This window comes from Camelina sativa, chromosome 11, assembly GCF_000633955.1.
Source record: "Camelina sativa cultivar DH55 chromosome 11, Cs, whole genome shotgun sequence".
Lineage (NCBI taxonomy): Eukaryota > Viridiplantae > Streptophyta > Magnoliopsida > Brassicales > Brassicaceae > Camelina > Camelina sativa.
Genome location: NC_025695.1, coordinates 11,090,807 through 11,116,123, shown reverse-complemented (window position 1 = coordinate 11,116,123; position 25,317 = coordinate 11,090,807). Strand labels below are relative to the sequence as shown.

At 36.9% G+C, this 25,317-nt stretch overlaps 2 protein-coding genes across 2 annotated transcripts; both read right to left on the bottom strand.

Moving 5' to 3' along the window:
- Nucleotides 13,129-17,102, bottom strand: LOC104722850 (protein DETOXIFICATION 39-like). Its single transcript, XM_019232257.1, has 5 exons — nt 16,551-17,102; nt 14,613-15,243; nt 14,188-14,245; nt 13,868-14,106; nt 13,129-13,757 (listed from the first exon to the last, which is right to left on the bottom strand). The coding sequence occupies exons 1-5, from the start codon at nt 16,878-16,880 to the stop codon at nt 13,555-13,557; spliced, it is 1,461 nt and encodes a 486-aa protein (XP_019087802.1). The 5' UTR covers nt 16,881-17,102; the 3' UTR covers nt 13,129-13,554.
- LOC104722849 lies at nt 18,961-19,686 on the bottom strand. The gene has a single exon (XM_010441098.2). It carries the CDS (start codon nt 19,529-19,531, stop codon nt 19,154-19,156), a length of 378 nt encoding a protein of 125 aa, XP_010439400.1. The 5' UTR covers nt 19,532-19,686; the 3' UTR covers nt 18,961-19,153.

The window sequence follows — 25,317 nt, the reverse complement described above, 5'->3', positions numbered from 1 at the left end:
GACAAGTTTTACGAAAAAAGAGTTGTTTATTGTTACAGGGTTTCTGATATCAAATTATTTAAATTAAGAATAAAGAAGGACACGTGTTAATAGCTTGTGGAAGGACTGTTTGGGTGGTTAACGGATCATTGACGTGGTTGTTAGTGAGCTGTCACAAATGAGCTGTTACATATGAGCTAGAGCACAAGAGTCCAAGGTTTGCTTTATAAGGAGAGGCCGTTGCAGTGGTCTTCTCCATTACGAACTTTATCTAAAATAAAAACTTTGTAATCTCTCTACCTTCTCTGAATCTTTTGTAATCGGTGTTAGCTCTTCCTATCAGGAGTTGTTTCTTGTTTCTATACTCTTGTAAGTCGAGAACAGAGTCTTTGTTTATTATGAACATTGATTCTCATCTTCATTTCTAATAAACGTATTCATTTCTAATACAAGTGTGTTTACGTTATCAAAGGTATCAGAGCTAAACGACCTCGGAAGCTATGGCTGAAACACGTTCTCAAACGGCGATGAAGGAAACCGTAGCCCGTGAAGCTAGCGTGGTGGTGCGTGAGGCAGAGGAGGCAATCGGATCTCAGATCAGTAAGATGATTTCGCGCACTGACGCTCTAGAAGGGAAAATCGAAGAACAAAACGATAAGATCGATAAGAGCATCAAGGAGATGTTTGAGGCGATTCGACTCATATCCAGTTCCAAAGAGCCAACTCCAGTTGCCATGGTTCGGGATCTAAGTCCACCAACGGTGTCAACGCATATAGAGATCGGTTCTGCTTCACGGCCTCAGGAGGAAGGGGGAAAAGAAGGAGCACAAGAGTATTATGACGCCATGACCAGGATTGGTAAGATAGACTTTCCTCGTTTTGATGGGAGTGGGGTGAAAGAATGGTTGTTCAAGGTAGAAGAGTTTTTTGAGCTAGATCGAACTCCACATTCACGGAAGATTAAGATGGTTGCGGTGCATTTCGACAGTCATGCGGCTCATTGGCACCACGCACTGGTACAATCTAATCTTTACTACCATTTATTGAGAGACTGGGATGCTTATAAGATGAAGCTCAAGGAGAGGTTTGATGACGTTTTGGAAGACCCTATTGCTGAACTTAAGAAGTTACATGAGACTGATGGTATTGTGGACTATCATCAGAAGTTTGAGTTGCTCAGAACAAGGGTTAATATGTCTGAGGATTATTTGGTGAGCGCATACCTTGCAGGCTTGAGAGTGGATACTCAAATGCATGTTCGAATGTTTCAGCCTCAAACGGTACACCATTGTTTGATGTTGGGACGACTCTATGAGAAAGCTCACCCGCTGAAACCTGCAACACAGACTTGGGCACCATCTAAACAAGCCATAAGTAATACTGGAGGTAAAGGGATTCTTGGTGTGAAGAAAGAACCCTCTTCGGGTGATTATTCGGAGAAAAAAAGGGAAGACAGAGTAGATGGGTTAGGTTCCAAGAAGTTTTTGTCTAACGCAGAAATGAGTGACCGAAGGGCTAAAGGGTTGTGCTACTTCTGTGATGAGAAATATACGCCTGACCACTATCTTAAGCATAAAAGGAAGCAGTTGTTCCTCATTGAAGTGGAGGGGGAGGAAGATGAAAGTGACGAGGAGGAAGAGAGTGTTGAGTCAATGGGGGTCACCCCTCGCGTTTCAGTGAGTGCAGTGTCAGGAGTGGAAGAGTATGACACGATGAGAGTGAAAGGATTATACGGAAAGAGAATTATCTTTATGCTGGTCGACTCTGGTTCAACTCACAACTTCATGGATCCTCGTTCTGCAGAAAGACTGGGGTGTGTGATTGACTCTTCACAAATGACACGAGTTTCAGTTGCTGATGGGAGGAAACTAGAGGTTCACGGTACAGTTTACAGCTTCCAATGGAAATTTCAGAACACCACTTTCATTGCCGACTTCATGTTGATTCCGTTGGGTGGCTGTGATATGGTTCTGGGAATTCAGTGGCTGCAAACTTTAGGAGTGATCTCGTGTGAGTTTTAGAAACTGGAAATGAGTTTCAAGTATGGAACACAGAGAGTGATGTTGCACGGTATCAAACCAGGATCAGTGAGAGGTATAAAAGCAAACAAGCTTAAGAAGATAAGAGATCAAGACGCTCAAATCTCAATGATCTATGCAACGGATGAAGGTAACATGGAGAAAATGCAGTTATACAGTGTGACGGGTGAGAGTCAGGCTCTTACAGAGGATTCAAGGATTGTAGATGTGTTACAAGAGTTCGAAGATATCTTCAAAGAACCTACGACCTTACCGCCTTTTAGAAAGAACCATGACCATAAGATCCCATTAAAAGAAGGTGCAAATCCAGTTAATATAAGACCCTATCGATATGCGGTTCACCAGAAGAATGAGATTGATAAAATCGTAGGAGAGTTGTTGGAAGCTGGCACCATTCAAGGAAGTTCCAGTCCATATGCATCTCCCGTGGTCTTGGTTAAAAAGAAGGATGGAACTTGGAGGCTTTGTGTTGATTACAGAGGACTTAACGAGTTAACAATGAAAGACAGATTTCCCATTCCCCTAATTGAAGATTTGTTGGATGAGTTAGGAGGATCCAACGTATACTCTAAGATCGATTTGAGGGCAGGGTATCATCAGGTGAGGATGGACCTTATGGACGTTCATAAGACAGCTTTTAAAACCCACAGTGGACATTACGAATATTTGGTAATGCCTTTTGGCTTAACCAACGCTCCAGCAACATTCCAAAATCTGATGAATACGGTATTTAAGAAGTTTCTGCGACGTTTTGTCCTCATATTCTTCGATGACATACTGATCTATAGCGCCACTAAAGCAGAACACGCAGAACATTTGAAGGCTGTCTTTCAGTTGATGGAGGAGAATCAGTTATATGCTAAGAGGAGTAAATGCAGCTTTGCCACAGACAAAGTAGAGTACCTTGGTCATTACATAGAAGGTAAAGGAGTGTCTACTGATCCGAGCAAGGTGGAAGCAGTTGCAGACTGGCCAGTACCAGTGAACCTGAAACAGTTGAGAGGGTTCCTCGGCCTAGCGGGTTATTACAGGCGTTTCGTGCGTAATTTTGGGACTATAGCTCATCCATTGACGACATTAACAAAGAAGGATGCCTTCTTATGGTCAGGGGAAGCTCAAAAAGCTTTCGAAGAATTGAAAAAGGCACTATGTGAAGCCCCGGTACTAGCTCTTCCACGTTTCGACAAACCATTCTTGGTAGAAACTGACGCTAGCTCACAAGGGATAGGTGCTGTCTTGATGCAAGATGGACATCCATTAGCTTACATCAGCCGACACTTGAAGGGGAAACAGCTATTACTATCTATTTGTGAGAAAGAACTGCTAGCTGTGGTGTTTGCAGTTCAGAAATGGTGCCATTATCTCCTTCCTAATCACTTCATAATAAAGACGGATCAAAGGAGCCTTAAGTATCTGTTGGAACAGCGTTTGAACACACCTATACAGCAACAGTGGCTACCTAAACTTCTGGAGTTTGACTATGAAATACAATATAAGGCAGGCAAAGACAATCTGGTGGCTGATGCATTGTCCAGAGTTGAAGGGGCTGAAGTTCTTCATATGGCCATGACAGTGGTGGAATGTGACTTGATGAAAGAAATTCAGAGTCAATATGAACACGATGTAGAGGTTAGAGAGATTATTGAAGCTCTGACAGTGAATCAGGCGGCAAAAAAACACTATTCGTGGGTTCAAGGGATTCTACGTCGCAAAAGCAAGATCGTGGTCCCAGCAAAACCGGAACTACGCACATCTATCCTTTAGTGGCTGCATTGTGCTGGCAGTAGTGGTCACTCAGGAAGAGATGCGACTCTCCACCGGGTTAAGGGACTGTTTTATTGGAAAGGCATGCTGAAAGATATTCACGCATACATCCGAGCTTGTGAAGTATGTCAACGTTGCAAGTACGAGACAGTGGCGAGCCCCGGGCAATTACAACCTTTAGCAATCCCGGACACCGTGTGGACTGATCTTTCGATGGATTTTATAGACGGATTGCCGGAATCGGCTGGAAAGACTGTGATTTTGGTGGTTGTCGACAGATTGAGCAAGGCAGCCCACTTTGTACCGCTCTCACATCCGTATACTGCACTTACGGTGGCTCAGGCATTCATGGACAATGTTTTCAAACTTCATGGGTGTCCTAAGTCCATAGTAAGTGACAGAGATAAGATATTCTTGAGTACATTTTGGAAAGAGTTGTTTGCCTTGCAAGGAGTTGAGCTGAATTTTTCTAGTGCCTATCATCCACAAAGTGATGGACAGACGGAAGTGGTGAATCGCTGTTTGGAAACATATCTTCGATGCATGTGCAGTGACAGGCCGTTTGAGTGGAGTAAGTGGCTACCTTTAGCTGAATATTGGTACAATACAACTTACCACTCCTCGACACAGTTGACCCCCTTTGAAGCTGTTTATGGTCAGTCTCCTCCTGTTCATCTTCCCTACCTTCCTCGCGAGTCTAAAGTCGCGGTAGTAGCAAGAAGTTTGCAGGAACGTGAAAGTATGATCTTAATTCTTAAGTTCCATCTGCTTAGAGCTCAGCACAGGATGCAGGTCTTTGCAAATCAACACCGTACTGAGAGAAGCTTTAACATTGGGGACTACGTGTTCGTTAAGCTTCAACCATATCGCCAACAGTCGGTTGTGTTACGTAAAAATGAGAAGTTAGCTCCTAAGTACTATGGCCCGTACAAGGTGGTTGATCGTTGCGGATCTGTGGCATATAAACTAGCATTGCCTGCGAGTTCTTAGATCCATCCGGTGTTCCATGTCTCGCAGCTTAAGGCTCTGGTGGGTACGACTCTCACTTCCACTGAACTACCAACTTTGCTTAATGATGTGCTATCAAAAGAACCTGAGGTCGTTTTAGAAAGGAAAATGGTTAAGAGGCACGGATGAGCTGCTACAATGGTCTTGGTTAAGTGGTCAAATGAGGGTGAGGAAGAGGCTACTTGGGAATACTTGTTTGATCTGCAACGTCGCTTTCCTACCTTTGAACCTTGAGGACAAGGTTGTCCAGACAGGGGAGCTCTGTTACAGGGTTTCTGATATCAAATTATTTAAATTAAGAATAAAGAAGGACACGTGTTAATAGCTTGTGGAAGGACTGTTTGGGTGGTTAACGGATCATTGACGTGGTTGTTAGTGAGCTGTCACAAATGAGCTGTCACATATGAGCTAGAGCACAAGAGTCCAAGGTTTGCTTTATAAGGAGAGGCCGTTGCAGTCGTCTTCTCCATTACGAACTTTATCTAAAATAAAAACTTTGTAATCTCTCTACCTTCTCTGAATCTTTTGTAATCGGTGTTAGCTCTTCCTATCAGGAGTTGTTTCTTGTTTCTATACTCTTGTAAGTCGAGAACAGAGTCTTTATTTATTATGAACATTGATTCTCATCTTCATTTCTAATAAACGTATTCATTTCTAATAAAAGTGTGTTTACGTTATCATTTATATAAAGATCATCCATTGAGGAAATTGGGTGGAATGTGACGATCGGTTGGGTTTTAAAATATTTATAACGAAGATAAGAAATAAAGACTTTTGTGTTATAAAAATAGGGAATTTTACAACGTAACATGTCACAAATGATAGATTAGGAATACTGTAATATTCCAGTTATGTCCTTATGTAACCCTAATACACTTGTATATATACTGAGGAATTAATACAATAGAGGACAAGGGAGTTTTACCAAGTTACAACAAAGTCTTGTTAAAACATGGTTGTTTGGTTTTCTGTTCTTTTTCAAATGGAACGAACAAAATTAGAGAGCGACAAGAGAGTGTGTGGTAAGATCCAGGGACCAAGACAAAAAAAGAGACTGTAAGTTGTTTATATAAAACAATAGAATGTAGAAATTTTTTAAAAGGAATCTATCAATGCAAAGCAAAAGCACTAAACATAATATTTATACAAATAAATTGCATAGAATAAACGTGTACAATGATACTTTATGTTACTAGTTTTGGCGAGTTTCCTTCTTTTCGTCCCACATATCCAAACGTTTCTTAGCCTTTTCCACCTGGATCATTATGTAATAATAATCTTAATATTTTGACATATCCTTTGACAGTTTGACATCAAATTAAGCTTATACTGACTATATGATATAAAACAATAAGATGTAACTAAATTTCACGTAACATTACCTCTTTATCCCAATCTGTTCGGTAAGTGACGTAAAGTAGGATGAGTGTTTGTATGAGGGTGCCTCCAATCATCCCGGTCCATATTCCCTATAACCAAAGTCCAAAGTTCACATAAATGTCTTTTTATCAAACTGATGATAATAAAAAAGCATATGTTATACAGAAATATATATATGAAACCGAACCTTGGCTTGATAGTTGAAAGTGAAGCCGAGAATACAACCAACGTGATAAACTCCTGGCAAGAAATCTGCTCCCAAAAACACATTTGCAAGGTCTTGAAGATGATCGGATGGATTGATGATGATCAATGGATCGAAGATACAATAGATTGATCAAATAGAAGGTGAAGGGGTGGTTTATGCAGCGGATTGAAAGAGATGGAATGGTGAAATGATGCAGCGGATGAAAAGGGGGTTGAAATGAACTTCCAAGAGAGATGAAAATCTCTTAGACTTCAGGCTCGAATCCAACTTAGATATGACACACTAAGAAGAAAACAAGTTGAGAAGATATTACACACTCCTCATATCAAACAAGTAGAAAGAAGTTTTTGATTAAAATGTTTGATGGTTTACAAAGAAGAGATACATGGTATTTAAATAGGAGAAGGGAGGGACGAGATAGAGAAGAGAAAACCCTAGACAACCTTGCAAGTTCAAGTTCAAGCTCATGCAAGATGTCTAGGAAATGACAAAACAATAAATGCAAAGTTTGAATGAGAAAGAGATAGAAAATGGGCCAAAGCTTTGTATGGGCTTTGGACCACGACTTGGGCTGGCAAATGGGGTTAAAAATATTACTTAGGCCTCATTAAAAACCTTGTCAAGAAAACCCAATGGGACAAAACTTGACCAAGGGAAAAAGAGCACCAAAGCAACACTTTACCCTTTACCGAGCACCTTGAGCTGTGAGCATGGTGAAAGTGGTTTGAGCCACGTCTTCTAGCTTCTTGTCCAGCTCCTTGAGTAGTCCACTAATGTCTTGGTTGAACCTCTTGGACCGTGACCTTGTTATAGGACCCGCCGGGACGATTAGTGCTTCTTCCGCTGCTTCCGCTGGTACAAGCTGTTCTTCCGGTGCTTCCTCTGGTTTAAGCTGGTCCTCCGATGCTTCCTCAGGTTCAAGCTGCTCCTCAGGTCCTTCTGGTTTGGTTGAGCCGTCCATGGTTTCATCATCCTCTCCCACTTAAAAAGGATTTGACCTCAAATCCGAATTATCTGCACAAGAAGGAAAAAGATCAGAAACGTTGAAACTGCCACTAACTTTGTACTTACCTTGGAGGTTGAGTTGGTAGGCATCGTTGTTGATTTGTTTGAGCATTGTGAACGGTCCATCGATATTTGGCATTAATTTTGACTCCTTTTCAGCTGGTAATTGTTTACTCTTCAAATGTACCATTAGTTGTTCTCCAACCTCAAAGATCATCCTAAAACAACCATTGGATTTAAGATCATGCATCAAAAGATCTCCAATCCCGCTTCTCGCAAAGATTTTGTACCTGCAAAGTTGTCAATACCTTTGGCAAAGATCAAGTGTGTCATTATAGTCATGGTAAAAATCTGAGCTTGGTACAAATCGCTATTCTTGTTTCGTTCTGAATTTTCTATAAATAAACCTAACCCTTTCCCAAGATTTTCTGAATGTAACAAACTGATAATCAAAGCTCTAGAATCTTGAGAAAAAGATTGGGTTAAGGAAGTACTTAGCTGAATAATGCCTTGGGTATGATCAATGCTCATCATGATTAATGGAAGTGGATCTGGGGGTTCTTCTTGGATCAGTATGAAACTGCTAACATCTTGGTGTTCATCTTGATCCAAATCAGGTGGTTTGAATCGTTTATCTCCTACTTTCTTTTCAGTTTTGATTATGCGCTTCTTGACCACTCTAAAATCTGTATTTGGCTCTTTTGACAAAGACACGTGAATCATATTTGTGTACTTTTGGATAAAAGTATCATTGAGAATAAAAATACGTATCTTATGATAGTTTGGTATGAGCACAAGTGTTGCATCAGGTGGTTCATCTTTGAGCGTCGAGAAAGCTTTGACTACTTTTCCATGTTCCAAGTTTATTGGTTTATCTTGTAAGAACACAAGATCTCCTACATCAAAACGAAACAGTTTAGGAACATAGAAAAAAATCAAACAGACATTCATGTAACTGTAATCAAAATAGAGTTTAAGAATGGAGCATCCTTGAGCGATTGAATTTGTTTCATTAAGATACTTCCAGCTTCTAACTCCAAAATGATAAATCATTTGATGACATATATTTTGTGGTTTCTCCTTGATTTGAACAGAACATCTTTCTTCTCCAAAGTAATTTTGCTTCTTCAGGTAACCTGTTCCTTTCTTAGCAATCATGGAAAAGAGCAAGTGCATTATACTTGAAATAGAAAAATCAAAAACATGATCTTTCACAGTTGGTTTGCAAAGCTCAATGAACAGTTTAAACTCACAGAACTCTTTTTCAAGGAAATATCTCATTTTAGAAAAAGGTTTAACCATTACATGCTCAGTTTTAGTTCTAAATGGCTCAATCACAATGCTACTCAAAGAAACTCTCAAAGAAGAGTTAAATTCAAGAAACTTTTCAAATGACAAACCTTTTGGCTTAAAGAACTCTTTAAAAACAGATGTTTCAAAACTTGGAATCATTTTGTCAAAAACAGATTTTGAAACACAAAATTCTTTCACATTTTGTAAACCAAAACTTTTTTCATCTTGAGCAGAAATCAAAACAAAAAAATTAGGCTTTGTCCTAACCGAATCAATTTCCTTACAGTACTTTCTTGGGTAGTCACAAAGATATGGTATAGGAACTGGGTTTGGCACAATGCTGATCTGCTCCAAATCACTAATCAATGGAAAACTAATTTGTTTTGTTTCTAGTGACTCTTCTTCTTGAACCTGTAAAAATGAAATTATACTACTCGGTTGCTCCGGTTCAAAATGGGTTAGTTTTTCAAGCACAAAATCAGATTGGATAAAAGAAAGATCACACTTAGCTTGAGATAGAGTCATAGGTCCAGTTGGTATAACAACATCATCCTCAGAAATGAACTATCTCTTNGATCTTTCACAGTTGGTTTGCAAAGCTCAATGAACAGTTTAAACTCACAGAACTCTTTTTCAAGGAAATATCTCATTTTAGAAAAAGGTTTAACCATTACATGCTCAGTTTTAGTTCTAAATGGCTCAATCACAATGCTACTCAAAGAAACTCTCAAAGAAGAGTTAAATTCAAGAAACTTTTCAAATGACAAACCTTTTGGCTTAAAGAACTCTTTAAAAACAGATGTTTCAAAACTTGGAATCATTTTGTCAAAAACAGATTTTGAAACACAAAATTCTTTCACATTTTGTAAACCAAAACTTTTTTCATCTTGAGCAGAAATCAAAACAAAAAAATTAGGCTTTGTCCTAACCGAATCAATTTCCTTACAGTACTTTCTTGGGTAGTCACAAAGATATGGTATAGGAACTGGGTTTGGCACAATGCTGATCTGCTCCAAATCACTAATCAATGGAAAACTCATTTGTTTTGTTTCTAGTGATTCTTCTTCTTGAACCTGTAAAAAGGAAATTATACTACTCGGTTGCTCCGGTTCAAAATGGGTTAGTTTTTCAAGCACAAAATCAGATTGGATAAAAGAAAGATCACACTTAGCTTGAGATAGAGTCATAGGTCCAGTTGGTATAACAACATCATCCTCAGAAATGAACTGTCTCTCCTTGGCTTCTTCTCCAAGCTGTTTCTCCTTGGGTCTGGGCTGATCCTTTCTTTCAAATTCATTATTCTCCTTTTCTTGATCTGCTTGCTTCCATTGTCCTCCATTAGAATCTGTACCTATCTCAACATTTTTAGGCAAAGACAAGTGCATCATACAAGAATTANTATCTCATTTTAGAAAAAGGTTTAACCATTACATGCTCAGTTTTAGTTCTAAATGGCTCAATCACAATGCTACTCAAAGAAACTCTCAAAGAAGAGTTAAATTCAAGAAACTTTTCAAATGACAAACCTTTTGGCTTAAAGAACTCTTTAAAAACAGATGTTTCAAAACTTGGAATCATTTTGTCAAAAACAGATTTTGAAACACAAAATTCTTTCACATTTTGTAAACCAAAACTTTTTTCATCTTGAGCAGAAATCAAAACAAAAAAATTAGGCTTTGTCCTAACCGAATCAATTTCCTTACAGTACTTTCTTGGGTAGTCACAAAGATATGGTATAGGAACTGGGTTTGGCACAATGCTGATCTGCTCCAAATCACTAATCAATGGAAAACTCATTTGTTTTGTTTCTAGTGATTCTTCTTCTTGAACCTGTAAAAAGGAAATTATACTACTCGGTTGCTCCGGTTCAAAATGGGTTAGTTTTTCAAGCACAAAATCAGATTGGATAAAAGAAAGATCACACTTAGCTTGAGATAGAGTCATAGGTCCAGTTGGTATAACAACATCATCCTCAGAAATGAACTATCTCTTCTTGGCTTCTTCTCCAAGCTGTTTCTCCTTGGGTCTGGGCTGATCCTTTCTTTCAAATTCATTATTCTCCTTTTCTTGATCTGCTTGCTTCCATTGTCCTCCATTAGAATCTGTACCTATCTCAACATTTTTAGGCAAAGACAAGTGCATCATACAAGAATTAGAATTTTCTAAACTTTGAACAGTTATTTCCTTGGATTTTGAAAGTGTAGAAGACTTACATTGCTTCGGTTCACTACATGATTCAAGCGATGGCTCTAGACTTTGCTCTTGAACGATAATCTGTTCAGGGACCTTCTTTGGTTGAGATGTTGACTTAGTATCCATCTTTTCAAATTTAATGTACTCGGTTAATGCCTCAAGAAGATCTGATTGCGCCTTAGCCTCCACAGATGTTGGGTTTTTCTTTTGGTCTGGTACTTTGACGGATTTCTTTTCAGGAACTGCTTGGATTGTGACATTGGCTTGGGAAGCACGGTGTAGCGCTTGTGGAGCATACTTGTTCCTTAGAAGCTTCTTAAGATCTCTCCACATTGTGATATTTGGCTCCTTGTAATACCAACGGTCATCAACTTCTTGCAACCACCATTTGTAAGCGTCTCCTGTGAGTTGGGTAAGTGCAAAAGCTAATTTCTCATTTCCTGGGATATCCTTGTAGTAGAACCAATCCTCCATGTGTTTCTCCCATTCAAGGTAATCTCCTTTTCCTGCAAATTTATAGAGTTTATGAGCTAAAGAGATTTTAGAATGAATCACAGATTTAGATTTGGGAGTATGAGAGGTTTTCTGTAAGCTGCTCCAGGTTGATCTAGATGTGTCATCTGGTGGCTTGGGTTTAAGATCCTGGTGTTGCCTTTGACGCTGATTTGCTTCCGGGTTGGTTTGATTCAAGTGTAGAGCGCCAAATCTTGCATCAAGCATGGTCGTGACAGTCTTAAGAATCCTCCTTTCAAGACTGGATGTAGATGACTCTTTCTCTTCCGACGTCACCATGGTACCTGCAAAGAAAACAAAGATCCACCAGTAAATAGTTCCAAAAACGCGTAAATGAAAACAGATCTGGGAAAATTATGAAAACGAGTCCAAAAATTCTCAAATCAATTTTTAAAAATACTAGACTCGTTCCTGGTTCCAAAACAGTTGAGTTTGTAATTTTTGAACGAGTAAAACATTTTATAAAACTCTTGTAAGACGAAGCGACTGATCTGAAAAATACAAAAAGTGACGATTGGAATTCAAAACCTGGTTGCAGAGTGGTTGCTCTGATACCACATGATAGACTCCTGGCAAGGAATCTGCTCCCAAGAATACACTTGCAAGGTCTTGAAGATGATCGGATGGATTGATGATGATAAATGGATCGAAGATACAATAGATTGATCAAATGGAAGGTGAAGGGGTGGTTTATGGAGCGGATTGAAAGAGATGGAATGGTGAAATGATGCAGCGGATGAAAAGGGGATTGAAATGAACTTCCAAGAGAGATGGAAATCTCTTAGACTTCAGGCTCGAATCCAACTTAGATATGACACACTAAGAAGAAAACAAGTTGAGAAGATATTACACACTCCTCATATCAAACAAGTAGAAAGAAGTTTTTGATTAAAATGTTTGATGGTTTACAAAGAAGAGATACATGGTATTTAAATAGGAGAAGGGAGGGACGAGATAGAGAAGAGAAAACCCTAGACAACCTTGCAAGTTCAAGTTCAAGCTCATGCAAGATGTCTAGGAAATGACAAAACAATAAATGCAAAGTTTGAATGAGAAAGAGATAGAAAATGGGCCAAAGCTTTGTAATGGGCTTTGGACCACGACTTGGGCTGGCAAAGGGGGTTAAAAATGTTACTTAGGCCTCATTAAAAACCTTGTCAAGAAAACCCAATGGGACAAAACTTGACCAAGGGAAAAAGAGCACCAAAGCAACACTTTACCCTTTACCGAGCTCCTTGAGCTGTGAGCATGGTGAAAGTGGTTTGAGCCACGTCTTCTAGCTTCTTGTCCAGCTCCTTGAGTAGTCCACTAATGTCTTGGTTGAACCTCTTGGACCGTGACCTTGTTATAGGACCCGCCGGGACGATTAGTGCTTCTTCCGCTGCTTCCGCTGGTACAAGCTGTTCTTCCGGTGCTTCCTCTGGTTTAAGCTGGTCCTCCGATGCTTCCTCAGGTTCAAGCTGCTCCTCAGGTCCTTCTGGTTTGGTTGAGCCGTCCATGGTTTCATCATCCTCTCCCACTTAAAAAGGATTTGACCTCAAATCCGAATTATCTGCACAAGAAGGAAAAAGATCAGAAACGTTGAAACTGCCACTAACTTTGTACTTACCTTGGAGGTTGAGTTGGTAGGCATCGTTGTTGATTTGTTTGAGCATTGTGAACGGTCCATCGATATTTGGCATTAATTTTGACTCCTTTTCAGCTGGTAATTGTTTACTCTTCAAATGTACCATTAGNGGGACGAGATAGAGAAGAGAAAACCCTAGACAACCTTGCAAGTTCAAGTTCAAGCTCATGCAAGATGTCTAGGAAATGACAAAACAATAAATGCAAAGTTTGAATGAGAAAGAGATAGAAAATGGGCCAAAGCTTTGTAATGGGCTTTGGACCACGACTTGGGCTGGCAAAGGGGGTTAAAAATGTTACTTAGGCCTCATTAAAAACCTTGTCAAGAAAACCCAATGGGACAAAACTTGACCAAGGGAAAAAGAGCACCAAAGCAACACTTTACCCTTTACCGAGCTCCTTGAGCTGTGAGCATGGTGAAAGTGGTTTGAGCCACGTCTTCTAGCTTCTTGTACAGCTCCTTGAGTAGTCCACTAATGTTTTGGTTGAACCTCTTGGACCGTGACCTTGTTATAGGACCCGTCGGGACGATTAGTGCTTCTTCCGCTACTGGTACAAGTTGTTCTTCCAGTGCTTCCTCTGATTCAAGCTGATCCTTCGATGCTTCCTCAGGTTCAAGCTGCTCCTCAGGTCCTTCTGTTTTGGTTGAGCCGTCCATGGTTTCATCACAACGGGAATACCAACAATATAGTAACAACCAACGTTCACATATGCCACGTATGTCTGCCATCCACATCCCACTGCCACTCCTACAAACAATACCAAACCAAAATTTGTTACACCCGGTTCGGTGAATATGCCTCGTTTTCTCCCGTTTTGGCTAAATAATTGTCTGTGTTATCTTTACTATTATGTATACCGGACAAGACAGGTTGGATTCCGTTGAGAATGATGGTGACGGCGAGAAAAGGACAGAGCTCCGAGACGGCTTCAGCCACGTGAACGTCCGACGTGAAAATGTAGCTAATGTAATCACGTGACCATATCACGGCGAGTGCCTCCGCCACGGAGATCACGAAGGAAACAAAAGTCGCCGTCCATGTAGAGAACAAGGCTGATTTCGGATTTCCTGCTCCAAGCTCATTACTAGTTCGTACGCTGTCAATGTCATATAATCTTTTGTTTAATAAAAAATCATGTTTCATCTTTAGCAACGTTTGGTTGACAAATAATGCAAACCTTGCAGCCGCGTTGAAACCAACGGAAACCATGAAGGATAATGCTGAAATTGACATGCCGCAAAAACAAAACAAAATGTTAGATAAAAGAAAAATAGTTGTAGGTTCCAATATTTGTTTGTATTTAAGTTTCAGCAATTTTTTTTTTATAATTATAACTATTTGTTTCCTTAAAGAGCAATTCTAATGAATAATGATAATAAGAAAGGAAAAATAAAAATAAGTAATCAAGTGCACTCTCTATCCCCAACATAAGAAGATAGTGAGGTTTCGATGTAATCATGTAAACATCGCAAAATTGAGTTGACCTTCCTTTTTATTTATATGTTTATTTTTTTGATAGATAAGTATTATCTTAAAAACCTCAATTAAAAAAGGGTCAACACAATAAAATAACAGAAATGATACTAATTAGTGGACTTTACCATATGGAGAGAGAATCAAGCGAGCGTGTTGGATCTTTAAGCAAACCGGCGAGAAGAACAAGAATCTGCGAATACCACATTTCCAGACAAATCATAACAGCAGAGCCAGCAGATAGTTTGAAGAAACTCCAAAGACCATGGAACGATGTCCAACTAAAACTAGTCCACGTGTGTCTGAACCTCGGACTAACAGCTATGTAAAAACTCTGTGCCCCAACTATGACCCACCAAGAGATAGTAAGAACATAAGCTATGCCCATAAGACCCATGTTCATTACATATACGGCGACCCACGTCAGCGATATCTGGAGGAGGAGTGCGACGGCTGAGATGTACGCGCTGGGGGATACCACGCTCTGCGCTTGGAGGAACTTTTGGACCGTGAAGTTTACGGCGTAAGCGAAGATCTGAGGGATGAGTCCGGCGATGTACATGGATCCCATGTAGGACACTGTTTTAGGCTCGCCTAAGAGGATAAGAATCGGGTACGAGAAGGTGTATAGTATTGTCATGGGTAAGCCAACTAGAGCAAGGACAATTGTTGCTCTTTGGAGATAGATCCCAAGCATGTCATACCGGTGGGCACCATATGCTTGTCCACATAGTGTCTCGACAGCACTACCCATACCCAACTATAAAAAAACATGATAAAGCCAAAAAGGAAAAAGCTTAATTATACACACATGAGACATGACACATATATACCTTTATGTTCTAAATGTAGAAATTGTTTATATAGTCTAAAAACGGTAACAACTATTGGGTAGTTGTATACTTATAAGTCAAATTCTTATACTATTTGTTTTGTTAAGAGCTTTTCCTCATAAAATACTATTTGTTTTGAAGCACATAACAAAATGGATTATTTTGTGCATACATATCTGGTTATGATAGCCGCATCTTTTGAAGAAAAGAGTACGAGAGAACATCACTGTGACAACCTACGCAGACCCTAGTCACGCAAATATTTGGGGGCGTGTTACAAAAATGGAAAAAACTAATGCGCCCTACCAACTGTATAAGTGGTTACTGCATGAAGCCAACATGTGGACAGATCATTCTACCACATATTTCGGATATACTTGTATCCAAACGTAAGTCATGTAACTGTTTTTGTAGGTCAGGTAATTAACTTATAATAAATAACAAGTTTGTTCATCATTTATCAGAAATCAAACCAACAACAATACTTAAAAAAAACACATAATCAAACACTCTAAAACATATGCATCTGCATAACCCTCTAAGCAATATTTTTTATAGTCATTCTCGAAGCTTTTCTCTAACTTTAGGGTCGGAAAAGTGTAAAAGCGACTCCAATTAGTGAGCGACCGATCGTGTGAAGCTGGCGGGTGGGATCGATCGTAGGGATAAAAAAGTAGTGTAAATTACTAAACAATAGAACGTAGAACACTTTTTAAAATTCTATAAGATAAGAGAAAGCAGTATAGAAAGTAGTAATATTCAATCTTATTAGAAAAGAAAGGTAAACAAATAGCTCCCATGAGCAAAAACAAAAGAGAAAGCTCAGTTATGCACTACAATACAAATAGAGAATCATAAATATTTGACTTCTATTCCGAAGCACACAATAATAATATACTGTATTTGTTTGTTAATTAAAGAGCACACAATAAAGTTCAAAAAAAATAACTTGCAAAATAAACGAGACGAGAAACGTGTTGTCTATCATAAACATTTTTATTAATTAGGTGTGATTTTGCTTGATAAAATGTGAAAGACAGTGTCGTACTGGCTGATAGTCCTTAACGAAATAAACGTGTGGTCCGTTATAATTAGGTAAATAATTTTCGATGTAAACACACTAAAGGCAAATTTTTAATTTTTTAACTTCCAACTAATATCAAGTGAATATAATAATAGGATATACAAATATCCTAAATGTCTCCACACATGCGTACGGTAACGAAAAACGTACCATAAGGCCATAGACGAGATTGAAGCAGCTGTTTCCGAGGGACACGGCGGCGAGTTCCTGACCGCCAACATGACCGGCGAAGATACGAGTGGAAACACTCATTCCGCTGTTGACTAAATAGATAAGTATCGCCGGAAGAGCCAACCGGGAAAGTAGTTTCAACTCGATACACGCGCCTAAGTATATACGCCTCCGGTACGACAAGCTACTCTCCATTAACACGCTCTCGAGCCCGACGTCCAATGGAGGTCTCTTTTCTGTGTCCACCGTCGGATCCACCAATGGCCGCCGGAGATCGGTTCTCTCCATGGTCTCATTTGTCACATCCATAGGTTTAGGTGTTTTTTGTTTGGTTTAATCAATGACTATAAAATGTTACTGAGAACAAAAGCAAGAAAATGGTTTGTTTTTTTAAAAAAGACTGAGGAACTTGGGGTGGGTTGGGTGAAGATGTAAGGATCTGTTGGGTTTTTGAAATAATCAAAATGAAGATAAGAAACATAAAGCCTTTTAGTTTGTCAAAAAAAAGGTGTCTTACCTTTTTTCTTTTTCTTTTTTGTTCTTGCTCTCGGTCTGATAGGTGAAGACTGATGATGGGGTCGAATCAACTATGACAAATATTGAAATATTGTGAATGATTAATTATACAAAACAAAAAGAATGAAGTATTTTAATTAATTATATAAAACACAAAAATGTAGTATTTTAAAAGTAAGAGAGCAACTTCAGATTAATCAGGCGGTTTAAGTCGGTTGCATTTAGGCTAGGTTCTAGTCATAGAGATCTCCCAGTTTATCTTTTAACAGAATTTTTTCATTTTACACTTACAATTGTTTTTCTAAAAATTTATTATCTCTGTTTTCGTATCAAGTAATTTCAATGTTTTGGACAAAAATAATTTCCGTCTTCCATATTTCGTATAAATACGGAAACCTTGAAAAAAGTTCATAATAATAAGGTAAACACTGGCGGATTATGAGTTGGTTAAACTATGTGGGTTGATTTGGTTATAACGTCAAATGTCAATTTGTTTTTTTTCCCACGTGAGTCAGTACTATTATTAGTTAGAATTTAACTAATTTTCAATATCGACACGTGAACGTGATTGTTACACAAATTTTTTATTATTATTTGACTGTAACGATCGTGGCATAACAAATTCTATACCGTATCTTTGTTGTCGTCCAAAAGTAAAGAATGTGCCTCTTTATATGAATGGCATATAGAATGGCACAACATTTTTTTATTATGTTTTGAAATTTCAATGTAAGTTTTATTTTCCCTTTTAATGTTTTTGATTCTTTATATGTTTCTGTCTGTTTTTTCATTTTACCAATTATGTTTAAGTAGGTAAAACTGATACTCTGATATAGAAAAACATAACACTAAATGATATGAATGATTCTAAATTGGTTGGAACTTAACTCGTTGTTTCTATTTGTTTTAAAGGTTTGGTTGGGGGAAAAAATTGTTATAAAACTTTTTTTATAGCAAATTGAACAAATAGCATAAAGATAAAATTGAGGTACAATCTATGCATTCATATTTAACTTTGGACTATTTTTTTTAATATATTACATATATTTCCCTATATTATTAGTTGAAATCCTAGTGCATTGGACATTTTCTTAACCTTTTGGGGCCTTTATAGGTTTGAGAGTCCGAGTGCTTTCATCTTCCCTCCGCTGGTTCCATCTTTTGTCACCACTCACATAAGTACCTAGCATATGTATATAACGATGAGATTATTTAAATGATCATATGTGAAATTAGTTTTAAGATTTTGTTATAGTGACCGAACAATTGTCCTACGGCACTCATCTTTACATCACAAAATAGTAAATGCGGTTATCTCTTTACACGTGACTTTATCTTATTAGTTGTTCATCTAGCAAAATCTAACAGTTCCAAATTAACAACAAACAAAAGCGTCGTCAACTTGGAGCAAGTGAAATTTAACCTACATCTTCCTTATGGGGTCGGGGTCATTTGAATGATCTATGCATAACACATACAAGGCTAAAAATGACATGAATCGACAACTCAATAAATACTTAAATCCAACTTTCACGTAAGCATCTTAATATTTTTTTCAGGTGACTTTGCAAATGATGGAATAGTTAACTCTCTGACTAGTCGACAATACTAAGATGCTCGACGTGGAATCAACGTTACCGTGTGCCGTAATTATCTAGGTGTATATATAATTATAGATTCTTCAGGTAACGTGTTAATGAAATGAAACTGTTCTTCCACGTTGTATGATGACCGATTTGACTATAACTTTTTTTTAACTATTTCATCTTTACTGTAGGATAATAAACTACATATTGGTTAAAGATTCAAAAGTATTATTTGAGTTTTGCATATAGGATTCGAATGTGAAATGTTCACATTTGATGCCGACAAGTACATGCTTACACACATCCTTAATGAGTCTTAAAAATTAATTACAAAATAGACATGTACATAATTTCAATTAGCTTAAATCACCGATCGAGGGAGGGTCAAATTTAGGACACACACACATCAAACTCAGCTTTTTCTAATTAATCAAACCCAAACAAAAACAAAACAAAAAAAACTAAAACGAGAAAAGAACATTAATCGTTCTCCGGTATGCTTTGTAACGCCGGTTTCCACGGCTGGTGGTGATTAGTTAAATCGACGGCAGAGAAACCGATTTGATCTCCACCGTCGAAAATTAACTTAGAAAGTATCTCTTCCGCCGTCAAACCCTTCAAACCAATGTTTCTCATGAGATCTTCAAGTTCTTTCTTCGTCATCCTTATCTTAATCTCCCTTCTTCCAAAAGACGTTGAAGAACTCGATGACATCTCGCTGCTTGTTTCTCCGAGCAGTTTCTCTCCGTCTTCGTCGTCGTCGTGAAACACGGCAGTGGATCTTCTTCTTCTCTTCTTGTTTAATGATTCACACTCGTCTCCGGAGCACGACGTCTTCGTTCCTATGCAGTTTCCCATTTTGTTTTCTTTAGTTTAGTTTATTTGATGATTGAGTTTGTTGAGATTCAGAACTCAAGAGAGAAGTATATATATTCATATAGCTTAATGGTTTGTTTTTAGTATTAAAGAAATGGATAAAAGGGTCGAGGGAAAAGGATTAGATTTGTACGGGCCATGTCGGGAGGAGAAGACAAAGGTTGATTAGTCTTTTTTTACGTGGAACGTCTTTTTCCAAGTTACGTTGTAATTAGTTGACCAAAGCTGTTTCATCCTCATCCACTTCTTGTAACTGATTTACTCCAACAAAAAGAAAAACAAATTTGTCCACATGAATTACTAACAATCAAAAATGCATTTTTCACGTACAAAGTTCTATTTTAAAACACTGGATAACTTTTTTTTTTATATAGTAACATTCTATTTTGCTTTCCGTAATCTTATCCTAATTAATTCATTTTCTGAGTACGTGAAAAAATTGATAAGATACAAATATTAAACTCTAAAGTTAGATAATCAAGTATAAAATTAGTTCGAGATTCGTCTTAAAAAGATGATGAATAAACTGATTTTTTTTTTTTGGTTAACTAACTGATTTTTTTTTTATTGCCAACGAGTTCGAATTTTCCCCAAATATTTGACTTACTGAAATGATCGAGGACCGTATTAAAGGATGTTCCGAGATGGCGAGATGTACTATAAATTTTTATTGTCCACTAGTCTTCTCATAATATGGGGGAAAATGTTAACTTTGGAAAAGAGAAGATAATCCGTAGGGTGGAAATTGTCAGCTTAACCGGTGAAGTTGATTGGAGTGGACTAAAAGTTACTTAGTTGAAATGATTGTCTATTGTGTCGGCCGTGTACTTCCAAAGACTTGCAAGTTATAGCAATGATTTAAGCTCTTTTATATTTTTACTCAACAAATATTTAGTTGTTTGGATAGTTTAGTTTTATTTTTACAGTATTTACTATTTTTACTAATTTAGTTTTCACTAACATGACTACATATTCATTGTTGTTAAATTGTGTCATCACCTAAATCCAGTTCTTTATTTTATGCAACACTTTCGTAATTTAGGTTTTTTTTTAACTCCCCATTATTACCTTTAAACAAAAGGCCTCCACGTGACGTAATTTTAAAAACCAGAAGGAAGATAAAAACTTGAGATAAGTCCACATTAAATCATCAATGATGGTTATAACTTATACATGATCGAACTTTTCTGCGTGGTTTAAAAACATGATGGTAACAAAACTGTGTATCAGTAATTAACTGAACTGAATCATTTTTCATGGGAGGGTTAACAAAAGTTAGTATAATAATTTTTTTTTTTGGACAAACAAGTTAGTATAATTATACATCACGTGTTAAAATAAATAAGTAATGAAATGGCGTCTATGGGTAGGTAAAAAAAAAATTATGAAAACAAAAATTAGTTTTATTTCTTTTTTGACTCAAAATTTTTTTCTTTGCTTAGAAAGAAAGGAATGTGTGAAGTGTCAGAGTGTCAGCTCTTCTATTTGCATGGGAAGGGAATCACTTTAAGACTTTTTCTTATCTTACTGAGTCCTTTCCCCTTATAATAATAGCACGTACGTACTTACTCTTTCTCTTCTTGTTACACATTCACGTTTACAATTTTGTATATTGAATTTGAAGATAATTGGCCATTTGCAATTTGATCTCTTTGCTCTGTGTATGAATAGAATCTGGTCAAAAGTATGAAACCACAAATTTTTCAACAAGAAAAAAAAAACCGAGTCCTGGTCAATTATTTTCATCCACTAGATCTATACACATTTAAATACCAATTGCAGAAAATTACGTAACATATTAATTCTATTAATTTTTTTTTGTCTTTCGTTTCTCTTTCCCCAAACTGAGTACAGTAGCTAAAATAGGCCTGGGTTATCAATGGGTCGAAGTTGCTAAACTTTCACGGTTACATAAACATAGGATTGGAAGCCCGTTTCCTAAAAGAAAAAAGAAAAAAAAAACATCCAAAAGATGAACGAAACAAATACGAATGACGAGAAATGTAATAATATTCTTGCTTACAAAAGGAATTGAGTAGCTTTAAATGGTAAATTCTTATACTAAGACAATATCCGTAAAAAACATGCGGGTTATGCTCAGAAATTATTTTCTATTTCACATTTTCTAATATAGACAGATCAAATTTGACTATTTTTATTTCTTTGCACATTCGGAGAAAAGAACAAGATTGCCCTATCCTCCATTACAACTTGGTTGACATGGTTTCCAGTGAAATTTAGATAAGAAAAAAGATTGAGAAAGTTTTTTCTTAGTTATAAATAGTTCATCACCGATTTCTATGAACATAGTTACATAATTGTAATATACATTCGAAGCTATAAGTGACGAAACAGCATAATTAACTCAATTGGTTTAAACAAGCAATCAATCATATTTCATTAGTTAATAGCTTAATATTATCATATGTCAATCACTTAAACAATGGAGCGGACATGTCACGTGTTTATAAATTAAGATTATTGAATGATCAATTCGAATATGAATAATGAAAACAACAGAGTTTGATTAATTAATTAATTAATAAGAACACTAATAATTGAGGCAAAGTTAAGACGAAGGAAAAGACAGAACAATGATGCACACCACATGTAGACTTTGCTAGTTTAGTTCGTCGGTCTCCATCGTTAGCCATTCACTATCCCAATCCAGCATCACACTCGTCAAGTCCGGTCTTAATCTTCTTATTGATGGGTTCAGATTAGACCACGTGTTGACGTTAATAGACAAGATTAGTTGGACCTGCTTGCAATGAGTGAACACGTGTCGAACAGCTGAACTGCGACATATCTTGTTTGCTTTCCCATGCGGAGATGATAATAGAAATAGACCCCACCTCAGCTACAGAGAGTGAAATAAGCCAATAACATGTTTATGTAATTTTGTTTAGAACTTGTCGTGTCATATATATTGTTTGTATTCTACAAATATGAATCTGCACCATTGATCTCTTTCAGATGCTTACAAAAATACCAAAAACTGAATTCAGAGGAGAAAACTATAATTATTCATTTCGAATCTTATGTGCATGTAGAGTACTAAAACATTTCCCATTTATATACTTCACGTATGCTTGGCTTAACGAATTATTGTACATACTTGGACCAACCACCGANTTGTCAGCTTAACCGGTGAAGTTGATTGGAGTGGACTAAAAGTTACTTAGTTGAAATGATTGTCTATTGTGTCGGCCGTGTACTTCCAAAGACTTGCAAGTTATAGCAATGATTTAAGCTCTTTTATATTTTTACTCAACAAATATTTAGTTGTTTGGATAGTTTAGTTTTATTTTTACAGTATTTACTATTTTTACTAATTTAGTTTTCACTAACATGACTACATATTCATTGTTGTTAAATTGTGTCATCACCTAAATCCAGTTCTTTATTTTATGCAACACTTTCGTAATTTAGGTTTTTTTTTAACTCCCCATTATTACCTTTAAACAAAAGGCCTCCACGTGACGTAATTTTAAAAACCAGAAGGAAGATAAAAACTTGAGATAAGTCCACATTAAATCATCAATGATGGTTATAACTTATACATGATCGAACTTTTCTGCGTGGTTTAAAAACATGATGGTAACAAAACTGTGTATCAGTAATTAACTGAACTGAATCATTTTTCATGGGAGGGTTAACAAAAGTTAGTATAATAATTTTTTTTTTTGGACAAACAAGTTAGTATAATTATACATCACGTGTTAAAATAAATAAGTAATGAAATGGCGTCTATGGGTAGGTAAAAAAAAAATTATGAAAACAAAAATTAGTTTTATTTCTTTTTTGACTCAAAATTTTTTTCTTTGCTTAGAAAGAAAGGAATGTGTGAAGTGTCAGAGTGTCAGCTCTTCTATTTGCATGGGAAGGGAATCACTTTAAGACTTTTTCTTATCTTACTGAGTCCTTTCCCCTTATAATAATAGCACGTACGTACTTACTCTTTCTCTTCTTGTTACACATTCACGTTTACAATTTTGTATATTGAATTTGAAGATAATTGGCCATTTGCAATTTGATCTCTTTGCTCTGTGTATGAATAGAATCTGGTCAAAAGTATGAAACCACAAATTTTTCAACAAGAAAAAAAAAACCGAGTCCTGGTCAATTATTTTCATCCACTAGATCTATACACATTTAAATACCAATTGCAGAAAATTACGTAACATATTAATTCTATTAATTTTTTTTTGTCTTTCGTTTCTCTTTCCCCAAACTGAGTACAGTAGCTAAAATAGGCCTGGGTTATCAATGGGTCGAAGTTGCTAAACTTTCACGGTTACATAAACATAGGATTGGAAGCCCGTTTCCTAAAAGAAAAAAGAAAAAAAAAACATCCAAAAGATGAACGAAACAAATACGAATGACGAGAAATGTAATAATATTCTTGCTTACAAAAGGAATTGAGTAGCTTTAAATGGTAAATTCTTATACTAAGACAATATCCGTAAAAAACATGCGGGTTATGCTCAGAAATTATTTTCTATTTCACATTTTCTAATATAGACAGATCAAATTTGACTATTTTTATTTCTTTGCACATTCGGAGAAAAGAACAAGATTGCCCTATCCTCCATTACAACTTGGTTGACATGGTTTCCAGTGAAATTTAGATAAGAAAAAAGATTGAGAAAGTTTTTTCTTAGTTATAAATAGTTCATCACCGATTTCTATGAACATAGTTACATAATTGTAATATACATTCGAAGCTATAAGTGACGAAACAGCATAATTAACTCAATTGGTTTAAACAAGCAATCAATCATATTTCATTAGTTAATAGCTTAATATTATCATATGTCAATCACTTAAACAATGGAGCGGACATGTCACGTGTTTATAAATTAAGATTATTGAATGATCAATTCGAATATGAATAATGAAAACAACAGAGTTTGATTAATTAATTAATTAATAAGAACACTAATAATTGAGGCAAAGTTAAGACGAAGGAAAAGACAGAACAATGATGCACACCACATGTAGACTTTGCTAGTTTAGTTCGTCGGTCTCCATCGTTAGCCATTCACTATCCCAATCCAGCATCACACTCGTCAAGTCCGGTCTTAATCTTCTTATTGATGGGTTCAGATTAGACCACGTGTTGACGTTAATAGACAAGATTAGTTGGACCTGCTTGCAATGAGTGAACACGTGTCGAACAGCTGAACTGCGACATATCTTGTTTGCTTTCCCATGCGGAGATGATAATAGAAATAGACCCCACCTCAGCTACAGAGAGTGAAATAAGCCAATAACATGTTTATGTAATTTTGTTTAGAACTTGTCGTGTCATATATATTGTTTGTATTCTACAAATATGAATCTGCACCATTGATCTCTTTCAGATGCTTACAAAAATACCAAAAACTGAATTCAGAGGAGAAAACTATAATTATTCATTTCGAATCTTATGTGCATGTAGAGTACTCAAACATTTCCCATTTATATACTTCACGTATGCTTGGCTTGACGAATTATTGTACATACTTGGACCGACCACCGACGTACAAATATTTCCCACGTGGGTGCCTAAGACATAATTAATTTCGATCATCGTATTATAATATAAGACCTTCTCGAGGACTTTCCCATTCTCTTAAGATCAATATAATATATCTGACTCTGACAAACCTGAAACGATCGAAATAATTGAAGTCTTTGCGCACAGATACATGCACAAATCTGGATATGGTTTAATCAATTTCATGGGGGTAAGAAAAATAATAAAAACTCATGGGGGTCAAATG